Source organism: Rosa chinensis, chromosome 5 (assembly GCF_002994745.2).
Source record: "Rosa chinensis cultivar Old Blush chromosome 5, RchiOBHm-V2, whole genome shotgun sequence".
Lineage (NCBI taxonomy): Eukaryota > Viridiplantae > Streptophyta > Magnoliopsida > Rosales > Rosaceae > Rosa > Rosa chinensis.
In genome coordinates, this window is record NC_037092.1 from 56,771,797 (window position 1) to 56,793,230 (window position 21,434).

The following is a 21,434-nucleotide window of genomic DNA, read 5'->3' on the forward strand; positions in this document are numbered from 1 at the left end:
CAATCAGAGTAATCCTCAAGCAACTAGGGGAGGCTTTCAAAGCAGAATTGGAAAAGGAAACTTGGGCAGTGTTTCTCATACACATAGGGCTTCTGAAAACGTTGAAAATTACCACCCTACAGAACCATCTTCTGCCCTAAACCCTAGCACACAAAGTCTTGAAATTCCCAAGTCCTCCAAGAGCAAAAACCGTGCACACCATCATCCATCTTCATCAAGCCTTGCCGTGTACCATCTTGAGGGGGGTTCTTGCGTTCAAGGCTGCCTAAAAGTGAATTCGTGGCTCTCATCTTCTGCCCTTTACCGTTTTTATTTTCTTGTAATTCAAACTTATATGTTTCTAGTTGTGAATTTTGAGACAATGTGTGGCTAATCTACTTTTGTTAGGGGCGAGGTTTGAAGCCCCTAAGATATGTTTTTGACAATATTTTGATTCCTAGTTTCGTGATTGCTTTGTGGTGAAATTGTTTATTTGGTTTTGGTTTACAGATAACTCTTGCATGTTTATGTTTTATGAATGCGCACATAAAATATTATGATCATGTGAGTGGGGCTAGAAATAGGTATTTTAATCTCCTAAAAGGTTAATAATGCTTGTTTCAATGGTAGTAAAACCTATAGGACAATAGGTGAAACCAAATAAAAAGGATTGCATGCTAGGTAGGCGTTCCACACTAGTTTTGCGTACTTGTTCAATCAAACTTCCACATGTGATTAATGCTTAGAATAAATTGTTGATAGGATAGCGTTCTATACCTTGATTGTTTATTCTAAAGGCTTAGTAATGGTGCGTTCATCTTGCTTAAGTAATCTAGGGAAGTAATAAGAACTTTTGCATGCGTTCATGGTTTGTTCTTGATTGAAACCTTTTTCACAACTTAGTAATTGAAACTAGGATGATAAATTTGTCTCAAGCATATTTTGGTGGTGGATTTCCGAGTTCCTAACATCTTCATCCATATCTTTCAAAACCCCAAATCAGTTTCATTTTGAGGATTGCAGTGCCCTCTTCTATCCCCTATCTGTCCCTCCATCTTTCTCTCTTTTCTTTTTGTTGTGTGACGTTTCTTTTAGTGTTAGTTTTGTTTTGTTTTGTTTTCTTTTGTTTGATTAATATAGTTATCCTCAATCTCTGGCATCGAACGATCCTTGCTTATCCTTTACTACTGACGACTACATCATTGTAGGGTTAAATTGAGCGTCTATTTTGGGCGTATCAAGAACCCTGCTGCAGATGACCGTTATACTCTAACGATCATGTTCGATTTGGGGATTAGGGTTTTTGGTCCGAGATTGAAAGCGCAGAGGATGTTATGTCCTTATGGAATTCAAGACTCCAATCGCTGCGGATTAAGAAGCGGAACTGATCGATTGCTGCTTTTGGTTAAAAATTCATGCTTCTGCGATAAATTTTGCAGCGAATTAAGAATGAACAAGGTTAGAATTTCTGGAAATTCTGGTTTTAAAATTTGGAATATTTTTTATCATCGTAATGTACAAGAACAATAGAGGCATTCCCGGCGTGCACCTAGGCTCTAGATGGTGACCGGATGAAACTTAATTTTCAGAATTTGTTTTTGTGATGTGATGGTTTCCGGAATGAGCATGTTTTGAATATCTTGATGTCTTGATATGATTGTTTTACATGTAATGAAATTTCTATATATGATGATCCATGATGGTATAATATGACATGTGTTTAAATTAATCTCCATGTACATGCTTATTGTGCTAAAATGGCATATTGAATAGAAATTTTTTTTCATGATCTGAGAATTTAAAATGTTTGAAGGATATGTTGCACAAAGCAATTTTCTGTCTATTGTTCAAAATTCATTAAGATGAAGAAAGTTCAAGAACTTGTTTTTTTCTTGTAAACTGTATATGTATATTGTCTTCCAAAGAAGTGTGAGCTATATGGTTTAGAACGTGAAACAGCATTATGCATAATTTTGAGTTCAATTTTGGATTCTATGGACTTTTCATCTGTCACAAAGATGTTGATTGTCTTTAGAATAACATGAATTCACTGCTTGTGGCATAATGATAAAGAAATCTTCAGAATATCCTGTTATCTACTATAAAAGTGATATTTGATATTGATTACAGTACTTGGGGCTACATTACACTACTTTGGTATTGTTTTTTATTGCAAATTGTTTTTGTTTTCTGCTTGTGTGTTTATATGAATTGCTTTAGAATTAACACATGGATGCAGAACATTTTTTGACAAAACTTGTTTTGAGAACTGTTAAAACTAAAACTTACACTTTTCTTTTGTTTTGCTCCCTAGGAGTCACCTACATGAATTTGAATAACATCCAGATGCTTACTGGATCCAACTTTAAGGCCTGGAGGAGTGGTGTAGAGTTTTATCTCATGATGCATGAAAATATGGACTTATATTTTACTGATGTAGAGCCTTATGGAATAGATGCCAATAGCTCACCTAATGAGAAGAAATACTATCAAGATTGGCATAGGGCAAATTATAGAGCTAAGAATGTGATGGGGACTACCATGACTGATACTGTGAGGGGTATCATAGATGAACCAGCCTTAGCAGTGGACTATATGGATGCCATAGCTGAGAAGTTTAAAAAGAGCAATAAGGCTGAGGCAGCAAGGCTCTCTAAGGAGATGAATGAGTTAAAATATACTGGCAGTGGAGGAGTTAGGCAACACATTCTGAAGCTTACTGAGTTAAATGCTAGACTCAGGGATCTTGATTTGGGAGTTAAGGATGTCCCAGCTTGTTCACAATGCCTTAGATTCTCTACCACCTAGCTTTAATACCTTGAGAACTAGCTATAATGCACAGAAGGAGAGCTGGACCTTGAATGAGCTGATAGCTATTTGCGTGGATGAGGAGAGTAGGATGAAGAAAGAGAAGCGGCCCTCCACCTCTGTCAACCTAGTAGAGAAGCCAAAGAAACAGAACAAGCTCAAGCCTAAGAAAACTATAGCTAAGTCATCAGGAAATACTACAGCAGCTAAAGTCAACAAGCCATTTAAGTTCAAGTGCTACTTTTGTAAGAAAGTGGGACACATGAAGAAGGACTGTACATGTTTTAAGGCATGGCTTGTGAAAAAGGGTAAGATTAATTTATTTAATCATTTAGATACATTGTCGTTAGAAGTTAATTTTGTTAACATTGAACCTCATTCTTATTGGTTAAATAGTGGCAGCCCCTTATATATTACGAATTCTTTGCAGGGATTCATAAGGAAGAGGAAGCCAAGAAGTGATGAAGCTAACATTTACATTGGGAATGGAATGAGGATTGCAGTCAAGGCAGTAGGATCTTTAAGACTAGATTTGGGATTAGGAAATTTTCTGGTTTTAGATAGTGTTGATTATATTCCCTCCATTAAGAGGAATTTACTTTCAGTTAGTCTTTTGATTAAGAGTGGATGTAATTTTTACATTGGTTCTAATGGAATAAATTTTTTTAAGGATTCTCTTGATTTCTTGCTTAAAGAGTATTCTACTTTTGGCTCTGGTGTTATTGTGAATGATTATTTTAGACTGAATTGTTCATTAAGTCAACAAGAAACTTTACTTGTTTAAAATAACAGTAACACATCAAGCATAAATACCATTACCGGTGTAAAAAGAACTCTGCATAATGAAAAATCTGCATACTTGTGGCACAGGAGACTTGGCCACATATCAAAAGATAGATTGAAAGTACTTGCGAAAAATAAAACACTTCCAGAACTAGACTTTGAGGATCTTGAAAATTGTATTGAATGTTATAAAAGAAAAATGACAAACTTAAGAAAAAAAAATGTCAATAGAAGTAAGAAATTGTTGGAATTAATCCAAACAGATATATATATATATGGACCATTTAGACATAAGACAATATGTGGAAATATTTACTTCATTACCTGTATAGACGAATTTTCCAGGTATAGCTACATCTACTTACTGTCAGAAAAATCACAATCACTTGAGGCTTTTAAAATTTTCAAAACTGAGGTTGAACATCAACTGGGTTTGAAAATTAAGGTTGTGAGGTCTGATTGGGGGGGGGGAGAGAGAGAGAGTTTTATGGCAAGTATACTGAGCAAGCACAACAAAAGGGTACTTTTGCATTATATCTGCAAAGTGTAGGCATAAAAGCTTAGTATACAACACCATATAATCCCCAACAAAATGGGATAGCTGAAAGGAAAAATAGAACTCTATTAAATATGGTAAGAAGTATGTTGTGTACTTTTAGATTGCCTAAGATGCTTTGGGGAGAAGCTTTAAGAACTGCAAATTACCTTTGCAACATATCCCCAAGCAAAGCTGTAGATAAAACACCATTTGAATTATGGTGTGGTAGGCAACCAAGTTTATACCATTGTCATGTCTGGGGTTGTAAAGCTGAAGCAAGGATTTATAATCCAAATTTAGAAAAGCTTGATCCAAAGTCTGTAACTTGTCATTTTATTGGCTATTGTGAAAAGTCTAAAGGCTATAAACTTTATTCACCTCATTATTCACCCAGAGTTTTTGAAACTAATCAAGTTAAATTTTTAAGTGAAAGTGTCTGCAATACAAATTTTGAGGACTTATCCTCATATTTTGAAGAAATTGTCGAAATTGTGGATAACCTAGCAGTAAGCCAGGCATTCAAAATAATTTATTAAACTCAGGATTGGCTCAAAGTCAAAATCTAGTTGAAGATAAAAATTCTGTAGATGAAAATTTAGAGGCTAATGATCATGTTTCTGAAATGGCTAAACTAGACTTAGGGCAGGAGCAAGCACAAGAAACCTCAATTGAACCTCAAACTGAAACACAACCTGAACCTTAGCCATAAACTAAACCTCAACCTCAGCCCGAGCCACAACAAAACCAAGTTATGGTACCTAGAAGATCACAGAGAGTGAGGAAACCAAGGTTTGGAGGGGAGGATGATATTTATGAAGTTTATTTAAATGAAGTTGAGTCTGCATTATCTGATGACAATGATCCCACTAGTTTTAACAGGCAACTAACAGTAAAGATTCTGATGCTTGGACTCAAGCAATGATTACAGAACTTGAATCAATGTATAAAAATGGTGCATGGGAGCTTGTGAAGCCAAAAGAAAATCACAAGCCTATTGGCTGTAAGTGGGTGTTTAAAACCAAAAGAGATGCCAATGGAAACATAGAGAGACATAAAGCTAGACTAGTTGCTAAGGGTTTCACACAAAAGGAAGGGATAGACTTTACAGAAACTTTCTCACCTGTTTCAACTAAAGATTCATTCATAACCTGTTTCAACTAAAGATTCATTCATAATCATAATGGCTTTAGTGGCCCATAATGACATGGAATTACATCAAATGGATGTAAAAATAGCTTTCCTGAATGAGGAGCTGGAGGGAGAAATCTTCATGGTACAACCCGAAGGTTTTATTTAAGCAGGATACGAAAATATGGTCTGTAGACTTAAGAAATCCATTTATGGACTCAAACAAGCTAGTAGCTAGGCAGTGGTATAAGAAATTTGACTCAGTGGTTTCATCTTTTGGATTTTCTGAAAATCTTGTTGTTGAGTGTGTTTATCTTAAAGTAGTTGGAAATAATTTTATCTTTCTTATCCTGTATGTGGATGACATTCTTCTTGCTAGTAGTAATGTAAAATTGCTTAAAGATACTAAAGCCTTCTTGTCAAATAATTTTGACATGAAGGATCTGGGAGAAGCATCATATGTACTAGGAATTGAGATTAAGAGAGATAGGAAGCAGGGATTGTTGGGATTGTCTCAACAAAATTATATTTCAAAAATTCTGAAAAGATTTGGAATGGAAACATGTGCTACTAGTGAAGTACCAATGTTTAAGGGAGATAAACTAACCAAAAATCAGTGTCCTAAAACTGATGTTGAGAAAACTGAGATGGAATCAATACCATATGTTAGGCTAGTAGGGAGTTTGATGTATGCACAAGTCTGTACAAGGCCAGACTTGTCTTTTGCAATTGGAATGCTATCCAAGTTTTAGTCAAATCCTGGACATGAGCATTGGACAACTGGTAAGAAGGTTCTAAGGTACCTGCAAAGGACCAAAGACCATATGCTTGTGTATAAACGTGTGAAAAAGCTTGAATTAGTTGGCTTTACAGATTCTGACTTTGCTGAAAATTATCGTACATTATGAAGTCAACCTGTGGCTATGTTTATATGCTAGCAGGTGGTGCAGTAGCTTGGAAAATAATTAAGCAGTCATTAATAGCTACTTCCACCATGCAAGCAGAGGTGATAGCTATATATGAAGGAGTTTGTGAAGGTTTATGGATTAGAAATTTTATTTTGGAAACCAAGTCTTGAGTGATCTAGTTACTGGTAGTTTGAAAGTGTTTTGCAATAATGAAGCTGCTATGTTCTTCAGTAAGAATAGCAAAAGTTCACACAACTCTAAACATATAGATTTGAAATTCTACAGTATCAGGAAGAGAGTTAAAGATGGTGAAGTTGAAATTGCTGGAATAAAGATAGTTGACTAGCTTGTAGATCAATTTACTAAGGCATTGTCAGTAGCATCTTTTAAAGAGCATTCCAGGAATATGGGAATTCTGTCGAGTTTTGAAGATGCTTAAGTTCAGTGGAAGCAAAATGTTTTGAGAAAATTGTTTTCTAGTTTAGTTTTATTTAGACTCAGTTCTTGATTTTCTGTTTTGAGTTATGTAACAGAACTGCTTGTACTTCATGTTTTGATTTAATAAAATGAGGTATTTTTCAGTTAATGGTTTAACAGCTTTATTTACTTTGTTAAATTTATGGCTGCTGTACAATTTATCAGTTCATTTATTTTATCAAGTGGATTGTAATATATGCATATATTCAGTTAGAAGCAAACATTGATCCACTGTGTGTAAAGAAAATTGTGTTTGCATTGTCATTTTGATATTCAGAATGCTTAGGTTGACTGGTGTCAAATAACAACTGCATTTTGATATGTAATGTTATTTGATTGCATCACATTAAGTTTGAATTCATGTGAAGTGCATAAATTGTTGCTTTGTGATCTAGAACGAGTATGCTCATTTGAACATGCCTATTTCTTGATTCTAAAATGGTTATGCATTTTGACATAATTGAATGGATTTAAGGTACACTTACATCTCAGTGCACACTTCAGCTATTTCTGGAAATTGTTTTGATTCAGTTTGTATAGACAATAATGGTCCAAGTGGGAGAATGTTAGACTAAAAGTGGACCTATCATCATCTATTATTCAGTTTGCAAATTGGATTTGAACTTTGATCATAAATAGGAGATGTATGTCAAGTACAATACCTAGAAACCTATTGAGATAATTACATCAGCTCATAGGTTCGGAATCCATTAGTTCGATTGCAATTGTAATCCGAATTAGTGTTGCATTAGGATTCTTGTTATTGGTGACTTGTTTTCTAAGAAACACTTTTATGAGAGGATTCTTAGGATCATTAACCAATATATATAGATGGCATTGGTCCCTGCTCTCTCTGTAACAAAGCATAAAGTCCAGCCCCATAGAAATGAGCTTGAATCCAGAGTTGAGGAGAAGATCAATCATAGTATCGTACTCATTGTCAAGGTCAATTCGTGCAGCTCCAATGGCTCCCAATACAGAAGAAGGTTAGCAAAATAAATCTTGTATTTTAGTTCATATGGTGTTGATTAACATTAAGTGTGTTGATGTTCTTGTGATTGATCATGGAATTCGATTTGCTCATTCAGTTTAACAACAAGGTCAAAAACTGTCTTGGTATCCCAAAATGGGTTGTTTTCTGAAAATTTCTCACGTTTTAAAGTATAAGTGCCTAATTGATCATTTTCATCAAGTGTTTGCACTCGATGGTAATGTAAAGTCGACAATTCTTCTGGCACAGATCAGTAGAAATAATTAACAGGACAAAAAACTGATTTAATTTACATTCACGGCTTCAGACAGAACGGACTAATTAATCTAGACCAAACTGGCCCTAAAACAAAGGGGCCGATCACGCCATTTATACCTTTCCCACCTAGTGCATCGGACCGTCTGCATCACAAGTATGCAAAATAAAATAAAATCAGCCATATACTTGATACGCGTACTAATAAAACATCAGGCCAACTCCAAACACAGTAGGTAAGCCAGAAAAAACTTTATGATATAAGCCCTTCCATATTTATATAATGGACTCCGACCAAAAAAATTAAAATTAAAATTTATATAATGGCCCTTTCTCTTTGTATAGTCCCAAAGATAAGAGAACAGCTTTTAGGGCAAAAGTAAGAAAGTCCTTGTGGTTTTGGGTCACAAACAATTTTGCCTCTGCGGTTTCAAAATGTTTAATTATAGTCAACAAGAAAGCTTGTGCCTCTGACATGAGCGATTCAAATCATCTTTTCAGCATTATGTAACACGTTGGTTTTATCCCTCCTTCAGTGTTGAGTTTGCAAAATATTGATGACACTGGTTATATCCCTACCACTGTAACCAAATCACTTTACTTGCATCTCTCCTTGGCCAGAAAAATGGCTCAGGAAGGGAACATACCTGACAGCATTTCAATTAAGCTAGAAACCTAGTTTTTTTATTTATTATTATTATTATTTTTTTAATCACATATTGGTTCATACATTGGTAATAAGCAAGAGGATATGCAAAGAAGAAAGAACAGATTCCAAAGAGAATGACTTGGAGGATTTCTGCTAATTGTCACTTTGATCTTGAACTAGGAGGAACCCATAGTTTCAAAACCAGCCCAGACCTTTTTCAAAAAATAAAATCACCCAGTGAAAGAGAATAGAATGAGAGAAGACGTGGATATGTTTGAGTGTGTATAAGTGCATGATAAAATTAACTTTAGTTGATCATATTCATCATACGCTTGTTTTAACTTTTTGGGTTGATCATGTGCTTGCTCAATTGATAACCTGCATATAAAACCAGAACGACCAAGTTGGAGATGAAAATCTTCATAGGTCTAAATGGGATGAAGGAGGGTTCTGATGTTTAAATACTGAGAGGACGATTTCAACACCTCATCGTGAGGGGAACATGTCTCTATTGACAGAATCGGGAAAGGTTTAGGACCAAAATTGAGTAATAGTTTAAACCACAAGACTATAATCAAATATTAAAAACCACAAGGACAAGATTGATTATGACCCCAGACCATAGGGACCATTTCAAACTTTCACCCAAACTTAATTGTTGAGAACTAGACATAATTAACAAACAGGAGAAACAAAGACATCAATTTTTATTTCCTAATTTATTAAATAGTTTTCCTAAATCAAATATATCAAGATAATGTATTTCACAATTGTATTTAAAAAAAGAGGGGGAATTCTCAAACACAAGATGGCAGAAATAAAAAACATACCAGATGGCATCTCATCATCTGATGCATCTGGCAGATAAAACCTTGTCGCGGGAGTAGCATCTGTACTCTTACCACTACCACCAGCTGTTGACAAATACATTGATATTATGTTATTGAAGAACATAAACAGATAATCTCTAGGCAAACCAACAGTTAAAGGTATAAAGAGTACGGACTGTACTGGTTTTCGATATGAATAATATAGGACAAAGTAGGGGTATTGTGTTGAAAGTCTTGTACGGGTGAAGTTTAGTGTTGTAATCTGTAGTGTGAAGGAGGGTGTTGTGGATAGATGTCTGGGATAGAAAGAAAAGAAACTAAGAAAGAAAAATTCTGGAATATCACCATAAATATTCTTGGCATCACACCAAGAATTCTCAAAACATTAACACAATCAATCTCATTCACTCTGAGTTTGAGAAGTCAAAGAGGCTGTTTTATATAGAGCTACAGTGGATACTTGAAACACCCACATTAATAGCTCTTGGATGCCTAAAGCAAAATGTCTTGGGAAAACTAAAACATGACTCAATACAAAGAACATGCAACCTAAATGAAACATCTAGAAGACACATGAAAGACTACAACAACTAGAAAACTCCAGCAAATCTACTTCTTTTATTTCTTCGTCATTTCAATATGTTCCTAAGTCAGCCTCTGCTCTCTATTAATGAAGGAGGGAGCATCTCAAGGCCCCCTAGAGTTGAACATTTCATGCGATGCAAACTTAAATGCATGTATGAATTGTAACATTAGACCAAATAGAAAAAAGATAAGACAACAGGATATAAACCCGACATAGGGCTTCAAACTTAGAAATGTTAAAGAACTAGCCAGGTTTGGAAGACCCCAGACTAAAATTGATTTTGAAAGCAGAAGAAAAATAGAAAGGGAGAGTTTGAAGCAGCAAACCAGAAAGGAGACTCGAGTAGAGGACCGTCACTAGTGTTGAGGGAGAAGAAACTGCAGTCTGTTCATTCCTATAATTTACATCTCCCTTTTTAAAGCACCTCTATCATGTATTTAATGACAGTTGTCTCTATATCTAATAACTAACCCCCATTATGTTCTAATTTCCAACATAACAACACTATTTACTTCTTTCCAAAATTTGGATGTTCCAAACAGGTTGTACTTTTCCAAATATATATAAAACAAACCAAAAAGGGACACAGTAGAAATTCGTGCCCATTTCCGATTCCAATCAATAGGTAACATTGGTAATGATCCTTAATATCAACATTTCAAGTCTTTTCCCCACCAACACATAATGACTTGACTTTGACAGATAAATGCGATTATTTCCTTTCACAGAATGAATTAAATCAGGCATGAACTGATGCCTCTAAGGGCTAATCAGCTCAATGGCCGGTGGACTGGTTGGTTAAAACATACTCATATACACATGATTAGAGAGAGACATCATCGACTAGTGGAAATGAAGAAGTTGATAGCCAAGAGAATAATTCCATCATCGAATTGGCTGACTATCCCACTAAAGTGACCATAATTTGATGATGGTGATCATTATAGAAAAAGTGGGATGATGAAACTTGGAACACAAGCGTTCGTGCATATAGAAAGATCGATTAACCTTATTTTCCTCTATACCATCATCAACTAAGCATATACTGCCAATCATATTCCAAACACGGATGTGGGTGGGCACCGGGCTATTGAACACAGAAGTAATGAAATTCTTTCTGCAACATTCTACACATTAAGGAATCATTTCTGTAGGTATTCATTCTTTTCTTTGGTGTCAGATTATGTGCTCGTGGTTACGGACATTTAATCGCTCCTTTCTTAAAATTGAAGAAGGAATAAGTTCCGTTTCTTGTTGAAGATACTGGTTATTATATTGACACATAAGGAAAAAAAGTTTGCTGATCGAGTAATAATATAAATAATTTGACATGAAAACTAAGAATTCGACATGACATATAGAAAGAAAAATATATATATAAAATTCCAGATAATTCAAACCCTAAAACAAATATCAAAAAGCATACCTGGAATATGGATCTCCTGGACCCTGTTGATCTCGCTCTTGCTGGGTCCTGATCCCAGAAGGCAACTGGGTTGCTCTTTGAGTTCTTCATTCATTGGTTCTCCTACATAAACGGAAAGTAATTAAACATGAAGGGAGAATCTTGATATACAAAAACATAGGAATAACATGTAACGAAAGAAAAAATATACGAATATAATTCCAGAAATTCTGCATCAAACCTAAACAATAACAAAAGCATACCTGGAATATGGATCTCTTGGTCAATACAGATCTGCTGGGCCAGATTCTCGCCCTGCCTGGCATCAGCCAGGGGAATCCTGAATTTCTCTCTGAGATCTACCACCCTTACTTCTCCTCCTACATAAACCAAACGTAGATATTTTTTAAGGTTAGAAACTTTATAGTTTATACTTTATACACACAAAAAATAGGTTTAAACTAACCAAAGAAATATATATAGGTACAAAATTCCAGATAATCTTCACAAACCCAAAGACCAAAAGCATGCCTTGAATATGGAACAACAGGTCCTTATCGATCTGCAGGGATAGATTCTTGTCTCCTGGTCCCAGGTGGAATTTGTATATCTCTTTGGATTCTACCGCTACGAGTTCTCGTTCTGCATAAACCAAAAGTAAATATGTTGCGAAGAAAAAATGTTGATACACAAAAATATAGTAGAAAACGTAAACCAAAAAAAGATGGGGCTGAAATTCCAGATAATTTCCATCACAAACCCTAAAACAAAGATAAAAGGCATACCTTCAATGAAGAACTTTATGTCCTTATTCTCGCCCTGGTTGGATACTGATAAACCAATAGTAAATAGTAAATATAATCTAAAAGGAGAATCTCGATAATCTTCATCACAAACTAAAACTAAAGCAAAGGCGTACCTTGATTAAGAATCTCCCAGTCCTTATCGATCTTCTGAGGCAGATTCTCGCCCTGCTTGACAGATCCTGATTCTGGGTGGCGTCTAGGTTTCTCGTCTTTGAGTTCTCCGCTCGCCATGGTGTGAAAGACGGGGGGAGATCGACCGATATCATCGCAAAATCCCGCTAGCACCTTCTTATTGGGCCCTCACACATTAAAAAAAAAAAAATATATATATATATATATATATATATATATATCTTATTTATGGCGAGTTTTTGTCGCTGCAGAAGCAAGACCCATAAAAAAGGGGCAGGATCTTCAATTCCTCACACTTACGAGTTACGGCAGGATTTGAGTGCGAACCACTTTGTTCACACCTTGTAACTTTATTTATTGAAAAATTAAAATATTCTAAAATAAAATTACAATAAAAGAGTTTTATTAAAAATTAGGATTAATTTCAGTTTACCCCCTTGAGGTTTGGGAATGACATCCCATTTATTCTCAATTTTAAATTTTTATCCCCTAAACTTTTTAATTTCAATTAGCCGTGTCCAATTTCTCTTATTCCGTCCAAATTGGACGTTAACTCTAACGGTCGGACCCACTTTAAGGGCTAAAATGTAATTATAATAGGTTTATAAAAACAAAAAAATACTCTAGGGGGTTGAAAGCCGCTCGCTAGTCTACTATATTTGTGATATATCTCTGATAAAGTGAAGAATTTTAGGATAAAACCCCAATAAAGTGAAGAAATATCTGTGTAAAATCATTTTTTACATATATTTACAAATAAAGTGTAAAATCGTGAAGAAATATCTGTGTAAAATAATTTTTTACATATTACATATAAAGTGTAAAATTGTTTTTTACATATATTTCTTCACTTTATTGGGGATATATCCTAAAATTCTTCACTTTATCGGAGATATATCACAAATATCGTGGACCAGCGAGCGGTTTTCAACCACCTAGAGTATCTTTTTGTTTTTGTAAACCTATTATAACTTGTGGTGTATAGGCTAAAGACAAAATAAAAAATAAAAAAAATAGGAAGAAAAAAAAAGGATTTTTTTAAATAGTTTTTTTTGTCTTGAAATTACCATTTTAGCCCTCAAAGTGGGTCCGATCGTCAGAGTTAACATCCAATTTGGACAAGGCTAATTGAAATTGGAAAGTTTGGGGGGTAAAAATTCAAAATTAAGAATAGAGGGGGTGACATGATGACACCCTCAAACCTCAAGGGGGGTAAACTGAAATTAATCCTAAAAATTACAATTTGTTTTCTTATTTTCTATAGAACACATACTTAAACTTGAAGCTTGATCATTTCAATCATCTTTAAACCCTAACACTTTCTTTTTTAGCATTCATCATTTTCAATTGTTCTCATGTTATGTTAACAACTATGCCTAAAAAATATTAACGCTAATAGAGTCTGAAAACATCTACTTAGAGCCTGAAAATGAGGTAATGACGTTTTTGTTTTCTTTTTTTCAGGTTGGATTCTCTTGCTATATGAAAACATACATACACATATAGGTCATTATCATAGAATTGAGTGTAGACACCAATTTTTTTCATTTTGTAAGACAGTTGGATTATTAAAGAAGGTTGGACTAATGCTAGGTATATTGAGTTGAATGTAGTGATGGCCGACAAATTCGTATGAGGTGACAATGAAAAGTGTAGTCTTTATTGTGGTTTTTGGATTTTATAAAGCTTAAAAGACTATCAAGCAGCTTTTTTGCTATATCCTTTGTTGACAATTTCATGATTATCATTCAAACCTGTTCATTTTTCATGGACCAAATAGGTAATGTTTGACCATCCAGCAATTGGTGAGTAAGGCGGCAATTGTTAACTAATTGTATCACATATTTGATTTCCTGTTGGTTCTAACATATAGTTCTTTTTCTTCTTTTTTTTGATCTGGAATATATGGTTCATATATATATTTTTTTATATCTGAAATATATGGTTCATATTAACAATTGGTTTCCTCTATTTGCTACAGATTTGGTTTCCTCTATTGGCATCCTTTTGCCATATCCTCTGCATTTGTGTTAGAACTAAATAGTTGTGAATAGGTTTCTCGATTGGTTGCATATTGACTTCCAAACCTACTAAAAGTTGACTAAAGCATCAGATTAGACCCGGTAAGTCCGTTCATTTATTGTTTCCCTGGTACTGATCTAATCCATGATCTGAGATGCATTACATTGACCACGGCTTCCCTCTATGTATTGAAGCAGAGAAGGTAGTGGGGAAGCTGGTGGACTTGAATATTGATTTCTTGAAGAGCATATATCCTAAGATCGAGTTGGAAGGCCCTCGTCTTTGCTTCTTGTATAATGGGTTTTGCAGAGCTCCCTGAGGAGGTTGATCATTTAAGCTTGATTATGAGGATTTCCTGCATTCTAAAAAAAAAAGAGCATGTAGGGTGAACAAAGCAAACTTGAAACTAAAAAAATATATGTAGGGTGAGAAGAGCATGTAGGGAAAATGGTATTTTGGGTACTATAAATGGGTGATCAAAGTAAACTTGAAACTAAAAAAATATAGGGTAATTATCACAAATGGTACCTGAACTTATCATCTATCTTATCGATGGTACCTGAACTTCAATTTTGATCACAACTGGTACCTGAACTTTTCGATTTTATTTCAAATGGTACCTATCACTAACTTCCGTTAATGTTCCGTTAAAAACTGACATGTGCTAAACATGTAACTCATTTTTCAAGGATAAATTTGTAAAATTACCTTCTTCTTTTTTTTTTTTTTGTAATATCACTTATTTTCACTTATATTGTGGCAATATGGCTATAAAAAAAATGAGACTATCAAAAGGAAAAACTTTCAACTTCAATTAAAAATATATATGAATGACAGGAAAAAAAAATTACGAAAGTTTTGATAAGTTTTTGGTTTTAAATATTTTATAGTTTGTCAAAAAAAATGTTTTATAGTTTTATTTGAAATGTTTCGTCTGTATCTATAAAAAATTAATTTTTGTTGAGATCTTATTTTTAAATTTTATTTTCATAAGAGGGTAGAGATACATTTTTAATTTTATTTTTAATTGAACTTATATTTTTATGAACATATTAATTGATCAAAATATCTAGTAAACAAAATTATTTTAATGGGTATTTTAGTCAAACTACTCTTGAATATAGGTCATGTGTTTTACACATGTTAGTTTTTAACGGAACATTAATGGAAGTTAGTGATAGGTATCACTTGAAATGAAGTCGAAAAGTTCAGGTACTGGTTGTGATCAAAATTGAAGTTCAGGTATCATCGATAAGATAGAGGATAAGTTCAGGTATCATTTGTGATAATAACCCAAAAATATATGTAGGATGGGGGGAGGATTCAATGCACCGACGTGCACTTGCACCGACATAAATGGATTGTTAGATTATATTAAATATACTCTTAGGTTATTAATAAAATAATAATTATAAATATCAATTGTTGAGATCATCTTATAAGTTTGGGTCATTTATGTGCATAGAATAATTTTCAGTAGGTTGGGAAGAGCATGTAGGGTGAACAAAGTGGTTCCTAGGGTGGCAATACCGCACCCTTTAGTTTTTGTTCCATCCTTTTCTTCCTGCAACTAAACCAGTCTCTCCATCAATACAAGACCAAGCCTTCCACACCATGCCCACGCAGATTAGCTACAGCAGGGGGGCACGAGAAGTCAAGGTGGAAGAAGTCATTTTGAAATTAAGATCCGACCTGAGCCAGAAGAGTTCGAATTCCCTGCAAATCTCTAGGCCCCGGGAGATCAATATTCAAGGTGCGCTTGTGTTATTATCTGGAATTTCAAACCCGTATTGTTGTTTGGTTATGTTGTTTCTTTTATACCTTATATTTGTGTGTATGATTCTTCCTTTGAATATTTTTACTTGTGGTATATGCAGGAGGAGTACTGACGGTGGAAGACTGGCAGGAGAAATTCAGATACGTGAAATCAGGTTACGGTCATGGTCACGGCGAGAATCCAACCCAGCAGATCGATAAGGACCCGGACGAGAATCCAACCCCGCAGATCAATAAGGACCCGGAGATCAATATTGAAGGTATGCTTTTGCATTTTTGTTTAGTACTACAAGTGGTTTTTTTTTTCCTTTTTTTTTTGTGTGAAAATTCTTCTCTAGAATATATTTACTTTTGGAACAAGTTCCTTTGTTGTGATCGGTTAGAATTAGGAAATCAACATCAACTAAAACACAGCTAATAGAGAATCAAACATAGAGACAGGAACACCACTAATATCCTGGGCACTTTGCCCTCCAATATTCCCGGAACTCCTTCACTCAACCTTTGAGTGGTAATCTCCTGCAGAGCTTGCTCCTCAGTTTCTCCTTGAAGTGGAATTTCATCACTCTCATTGCAGTGGTATTCTTGGCATCCTGCCTGCCGCTCCTGCTGCTTGCCTTGCTAGTCGCTCTATTCTCCCTCACTCTCTCTTTGGAGGGGTATTCTGTAAGTCTCCCATTGGAGCGGAATTCCCTCTTCCTTGCAGCATGTGCCACAGTTCTTGATTGCCTTGCTTGGCCTCACTCTCTCTCCTTGAATGGAATCCCATGACTCTCAAATTGGAGCGGTATCCTCAGCAGCCTGTGTTCTGCTCCTGCTGTTTTCTATTGATTCTATGAGCCTAACCTCTTTATATAGGAATAATAACTAGTTCCTATTGGTTGTAGGCAGTGACGCCTTTTCCCTTTCTCTGACCTGCAAGGTACAAAAGCAACAAAAACTAATTGCAGTAGGAAATCATTCATTGGCTGGAACTGTAGTCCGCACAACAGGCTTCTTAATGATGGGGACAATTATGTAACCTATAGCACATAATTCAACATCCAAGAGGAGAATGGGGTACTTGTGAAAATGACTCCATACTGTTGCGTGAAAAATGACTTTACTTTTCTGGTTAACCGTCTGGCCCCCCGCCATACTCACCCATATCAAGGTTTGGAACATTTGATTGTGGAATATGCTTCAGATATGAGTAGGATAGTTGCCAATTTGAGCTAGGAGTTACTTCCTCAGCTATCCCACCTGGTCCATGATGCCAGTCTCTAGGTAGTGGGTATATTGGTACCGCTGCAACCAACCATTTGCTCCTGTTGAGCTTATTGGGCCATGAGTGGCGTTGGGTCATGCGTGCTTTATGCCGATTTACTTAACCATGTTGACAATACATACAGGTTGGAGTTTTCAATCCCACCTTCTCTCTTTCTTACATGTGCTAGCTACTGTGCACTATGATACTGTACTGCTACTAAGCTTTAAGCAGTAATTTGTCTTTTCTTGTTCCTTTGATGTATTTCAATGTGAGAACAGGAAAGTTTAGGCTTATAATATACTCACTGTATGAGTCAGTATGTTTGCCCTGTATGCTTTTCTTACCCAGTTGCCAGGCATTTGTGTTTTTGGCTTAATCTTACAACTTCATGCATGGTTTTTTTTTTTTTTTGGTGGAAGAACTGGTTTGCTGTTCCTCCTTCTAGGGGGCTTGAGGTTCCTTAATTCCCAACAGAATTACAGTCAGCACTCGAGTCCCTCAATCTCAATTTAGGCTTGCCTAGAGGTTGTCTGTTAATATTCTTCACTGACTTAATATTGATATGTTTGTTAACAGCTGGTGGCAGTGGTAAAAGTACAGATAATCCTCCTGCAAGGAGTTGGGAAGATGAGTCATATGATGATATGCTCCTTCACATATATGGTATGCTTTTGGCTTCTGTCTTGGGGTTTTCAAGGAATCAAGGAATATTATATGACAAAGTTTTGCTTGGGCTCCGTGTTGTACGTTGGGGAAAAAAGTGTTTTTTTTTTTTAATTGGTTTGTGTATGAGAATCCTGTCTCTCTTTCTCTCTATTGGTATGTACTAAATTTCGTTTTTGCAAAACAGTTTGCTAACTTGATTATATTTGGAAATAATTTTTAGAAATAGATTAGGATTCTAGGAAAATTTCATCTCATCTCCTCTAGCTTTACGCTCAAAATCGCTTTTATACCTGTGCGTCAATTTCATCAATGATACTCCTACATTTCACATAGTCCAGCCGTGTATGCTTCCATCAAATGAACTCGTAAATACTGACGTGTGTTGGGCACCTTGGCACTGATGTTGTGAGACTCATCAAGTCAACTTTTGCAATGTGTTCACATCAGGTTAATATTCAAAACCTGGTGCTGACATGGTGAGTCTTGTGCACTGCTGAAAGTTTACCTGATGACGCTTGCCAAGTGGGGTCCCCCACATACGTGTCAGCATTTAGTTGCTAATTTGATGGAAACACAAACAGTTGTAAATTAAGTGAAATTGGAGAGCATAGGAGTGTCATTGATGAAATCAAAAGCACAAAAACAGATGATTTTTGGTGTAAAGTTCGAGGAGGTGGATTAAAATTGATCCAAATTTATTATTGCATGTGCTTCTCCATTGGCTTAATCGAGTCTAATACTCAACAATGTTTTCCTGTTTCAAGTTCGTTCTTCTATTTTGTTTTTGAATATATGGACTTCCCTTGAAATTTTAATTGCTACCAAGTAAATAGTGCCTTTTCTGTTTGTATTATTTAACGAAGATCTCACAAGTAAAAGATAATATAAATGTGAAATTGCTTTTTTTTTTTTTTTTTTTTTTTTTTGGGTCAAAGATACTTCCATTGAAAACACTCAAAAGGGTGGAAGTGAAATGACTTATTTGATATGTCATTTCTTGGATGCTTGTTGTAGTTGGAATATTTGCCTGAATATCGAAGTTGGCTAAATGTTTTATAACCATACAATTATGTATATTAACAATAACAAACTGATCTAGATAGCAAATACTATGCAGGAGTACCATTTGCTGATGACGAGTTTGACGGACCTCTTGCAAGATGTGAGCTTTGTGGTCAGACCGTATCTCACTATGCTGCAAGCTGCCCCTACTTGGTTCATTTGCCACACCACATAACTCTTCCTCGTGGTTATGACAGAGCTTGTAAGTGTTGTGGTAGAAAGGATGGCCACCCTGGTCAGAAGTGGGAGGGATTTGCTATCCGCAAGTATTGTTTTAATTGTTGTCAGGGAGCTGACCACTGGGATGGTGACCCAGAATGTCCCAATAAAAAGCAACGTGTTTCGTAAGCCATCAACAAAATTATGGGGCTTTGTCGTTTTCTGGGCCTGTTTGTTGTTGTATTTCTAGCCTCACGCTATGAGTATGTCAAATGTTTTTAGTTTAATTCACTTATGTTGTATTTTGGGTTTTTTGTTATTATATAAGTTGAGAGAAGAAATTAGAAAAATTCAGTTATGTTATATTTTGGGTTCTTTTGTTCTTATATAAGTTGAGAGAACTTAAAATATAGTTTTTTTTTATCTCACCTTGAGAAACCCTAGGCTGGGCTCTCCGTTTGCAAAATTGTTCTCGTCCGGTGACGCCGGATGTTGAGACTGCCCATGGGACTTTGTCGGAGGGATTTTCTCAAGTTTTGTCAGATGGTTCGGATGGCAGGGTGGTGAAGGTGGTGGTCATGCGGTACAGGATGGTAATCGATCCCTGCTGATGGGTTCTTGGATCGACGGCGGTGGGGGATTGCGAGGCCTGGATCGGGGATGGTGTTCTGTGGTGATGCAGGTTGCGGCGGCGTGGGTTGGGATGTTTTGGATTGTGGAACTGAGATGGCGTGGTGGTGCGAATCGTAGCGACGTGGGTTGAACGAAACTTGGCCAGACTGTGATGTACGACGGGGGTGATGGGAGGAGCTAGTGGACTTGCCCGAACCAGGATGATGGGCCTGGGTGATCTCCTTGGTGACTACCCTATTGGGCCTCAAGTTTTAGGCTGGGGTTCTGCCCTAGTCTGTTGTTAATTTGGGCTAGGGTTTAGGCCCTTGGCCCAACCCTATGTTTTTAGTTTTTTTTATCTAATTACAATAATTTTTCTTGTATTGGGAACCTATATCTCTAGCACTTCCGGCGTAGTACCAATGGAGGATCCCCGCTACCTCTACGTATTTGAATGTATAATGAGTATGTCTATTTCTATGTACCACTGTGGATACTAACACTATCTTCTTGTCTGTCTATATCCGTAAATGGCAGCGGAAGGGTATGTAACGGCCTATTCTGGCTTGTGATGGATATATTATTTCACCCCCGGGCTTGACAAAAAAAAAAATTGAGAGAAGAAATTAGAAAAATCTTATGAGAAGAAGCAAGTGGGCAAGTGTATGGGAGAGGAAATCATCTGTCCCAGATTTCTGTGTTTTGTGTCACAATTTTGTCACTTACATATTATCACGACACGTGTCATTATTAACACCAGGTTAACCCCGTTTACTAAAAATATTATTTATTTAACAAAAATTTGATATATTAATTAACTAGAAGTTATCTCCTCCCGTGCAAAGATTTTCAATGGCCATTTTTTGATGATGATGATAACCTTTGTCTTCTCCTTCTTCAACAAAAAACCTTCATCTTGCCAGATGACGATCATATATTTGACCTAGATGAATCAACTTTGTCCTCCCATTCAACGAAAAACCTTTACGGTGCGTTTGGATGAGAAAATTATAAAATCTGTAAGAATTTATAAATGACTGAATCTTTAACTCCATCAATCTAAAATTCCAGTAATTACAATTTCTATTGTTTGGTTGCATCTATTTAGGATTTGAAATGTGTAATAAATTAAGAAAGTTTAAAACAAATAAAAAGATAAAATAGAAAAAAGTCTTGTTTTGGAAATAAAAATTGAATACTGCAAAGGAATTCGTAAATGACACCTATTTTGGTGGAAATTGAAGTGAGGAATTTAAATAACGAATTCCTTCGTTTTTTTCCACAGTGAAATTTAAAATTTCCAATCTGATAATGCCAAACGAGGGAATTGGCTTTTAGGAATTATGAAATCCTCACTTTCAATTAAATTCCATCATTTTTTCCCTCATCCAAACACACTCTTAGGCTCTGTTTGATGCCATGGATTGGATTGGATTATATCCAATCCTGATCAGACTTGATTTAGATTGAATTGGAGAAGTCCTGCACCTTTCAAATACCATGTTTGGTAGGCATATATTTAGGCTGATTGGATAAGTCAAAAACAACCATTTTGAACATTTTCTTTAGGATTAATTTTAGTTTACCCCCCCCTGAAGTTTGGGGGTGTTATC

At 35.7% G+C, this 21,434-nt stretch overlaps 3 protein-coding genes across 6 annotated transcripts; 2 read left to right on the forward strand and 1 right to left on the reverse strand.

Moving 5' to 3' along the window:
• Positions 1 to 2,304: 2,304 nt before the first annotated feature.
• LOC112163710 lies at positions 2,305 to 2,787 on the forward strand. The gene has a single exon (XM_024299989.1). The coding sequence runs from the start codon at positions 2,305 to 2,307 to the stop codon at positions 2,785 to 2,787; it is 483 nt and encodes a 160-aa protein (XP_024155757.1).
• Positions 2,788 to 7,750: 4,963 nt separating this feature from the next.
• Positions 7,751 to 12,441, reverse strand: LOC112202234. 3 transcript variants are annotated; one of them, XM_024343183.2, is made up of 7 exons: positions 12,257 to 12,439; positions 12,123 to 12,167; positions 11,869 to 11,979; positions 11,601 to 11,717; positions 11,359 to 11,460; positions 9,347 to 9,430; positions 7,751 to 8,013 (listed from the first exon to the last, which is right to left on the reverse strand). In XM_024343183.2, the coding sequence occupies exons 1-7, from the start codon at positions 12,372 to 12,374 to the stop codon at positions 7,997 to 7,999; spliced, it is 594 nt and encodes a 197-aa protein (XP_024198951.1). In that variant the 5' UTR covers positions 12,375 to 12,439; the 3' UTR covers positions 7,751 to 7,996. The 3 variants fall into 3 exon arrangements, with proteins under 3 accessions (XP_024198951.1, XP_024198952.1, XP_040361321.1); XM_040505387.1 differs by lacking the exon at positions 7,751 to 8,013 and adding an exon at positions 8,746 to 8,894 and having other exon boundaries at positions 12,257 to 12,441; XM_024343184.2 differs by lacking the exon at positions 9,347 to 9,430 and having other exon boundaries at positions 12,257 to 12,440.
• A 3,363-nt stretch (positions 12,442 to 15,804) lies between these two features.
• Positions 15,805 to 20,319, forward strand: LOC112166780. Of its 2 annotated transcripts, none has more exons than XM_024303681.2 (4): positions 15,805 to 16,050; positions 16,175 to 16,333; positions 17,899 to 17,985; positions 19,092 to 20,319. In XM_024303681.2, the coding sequence occupies exons 1-4, from the start codon at positions 15,912 to 15,914 to the stop codon at positions 19,223 to 19,225; spliced, it is 519 nt and encodes a 172-aa protein (XP_024159449.1). In that variant the 5' UTR covers positions 15,805 to 15,911; the 3' UTR covers positions 19,226 to 20,319. The 2 variants fall into 2 exon arrangements, with proteins under 2 accessions (XP_024159449.1, XP_024159448.1); XM_024303680.2 differs by having other exon boundaries at positions 15,809 to 16,050; positions 19,106 to 20,313.
• Positions 20,320 to 21,434: the final 1,115 nt, after the last annotated feature.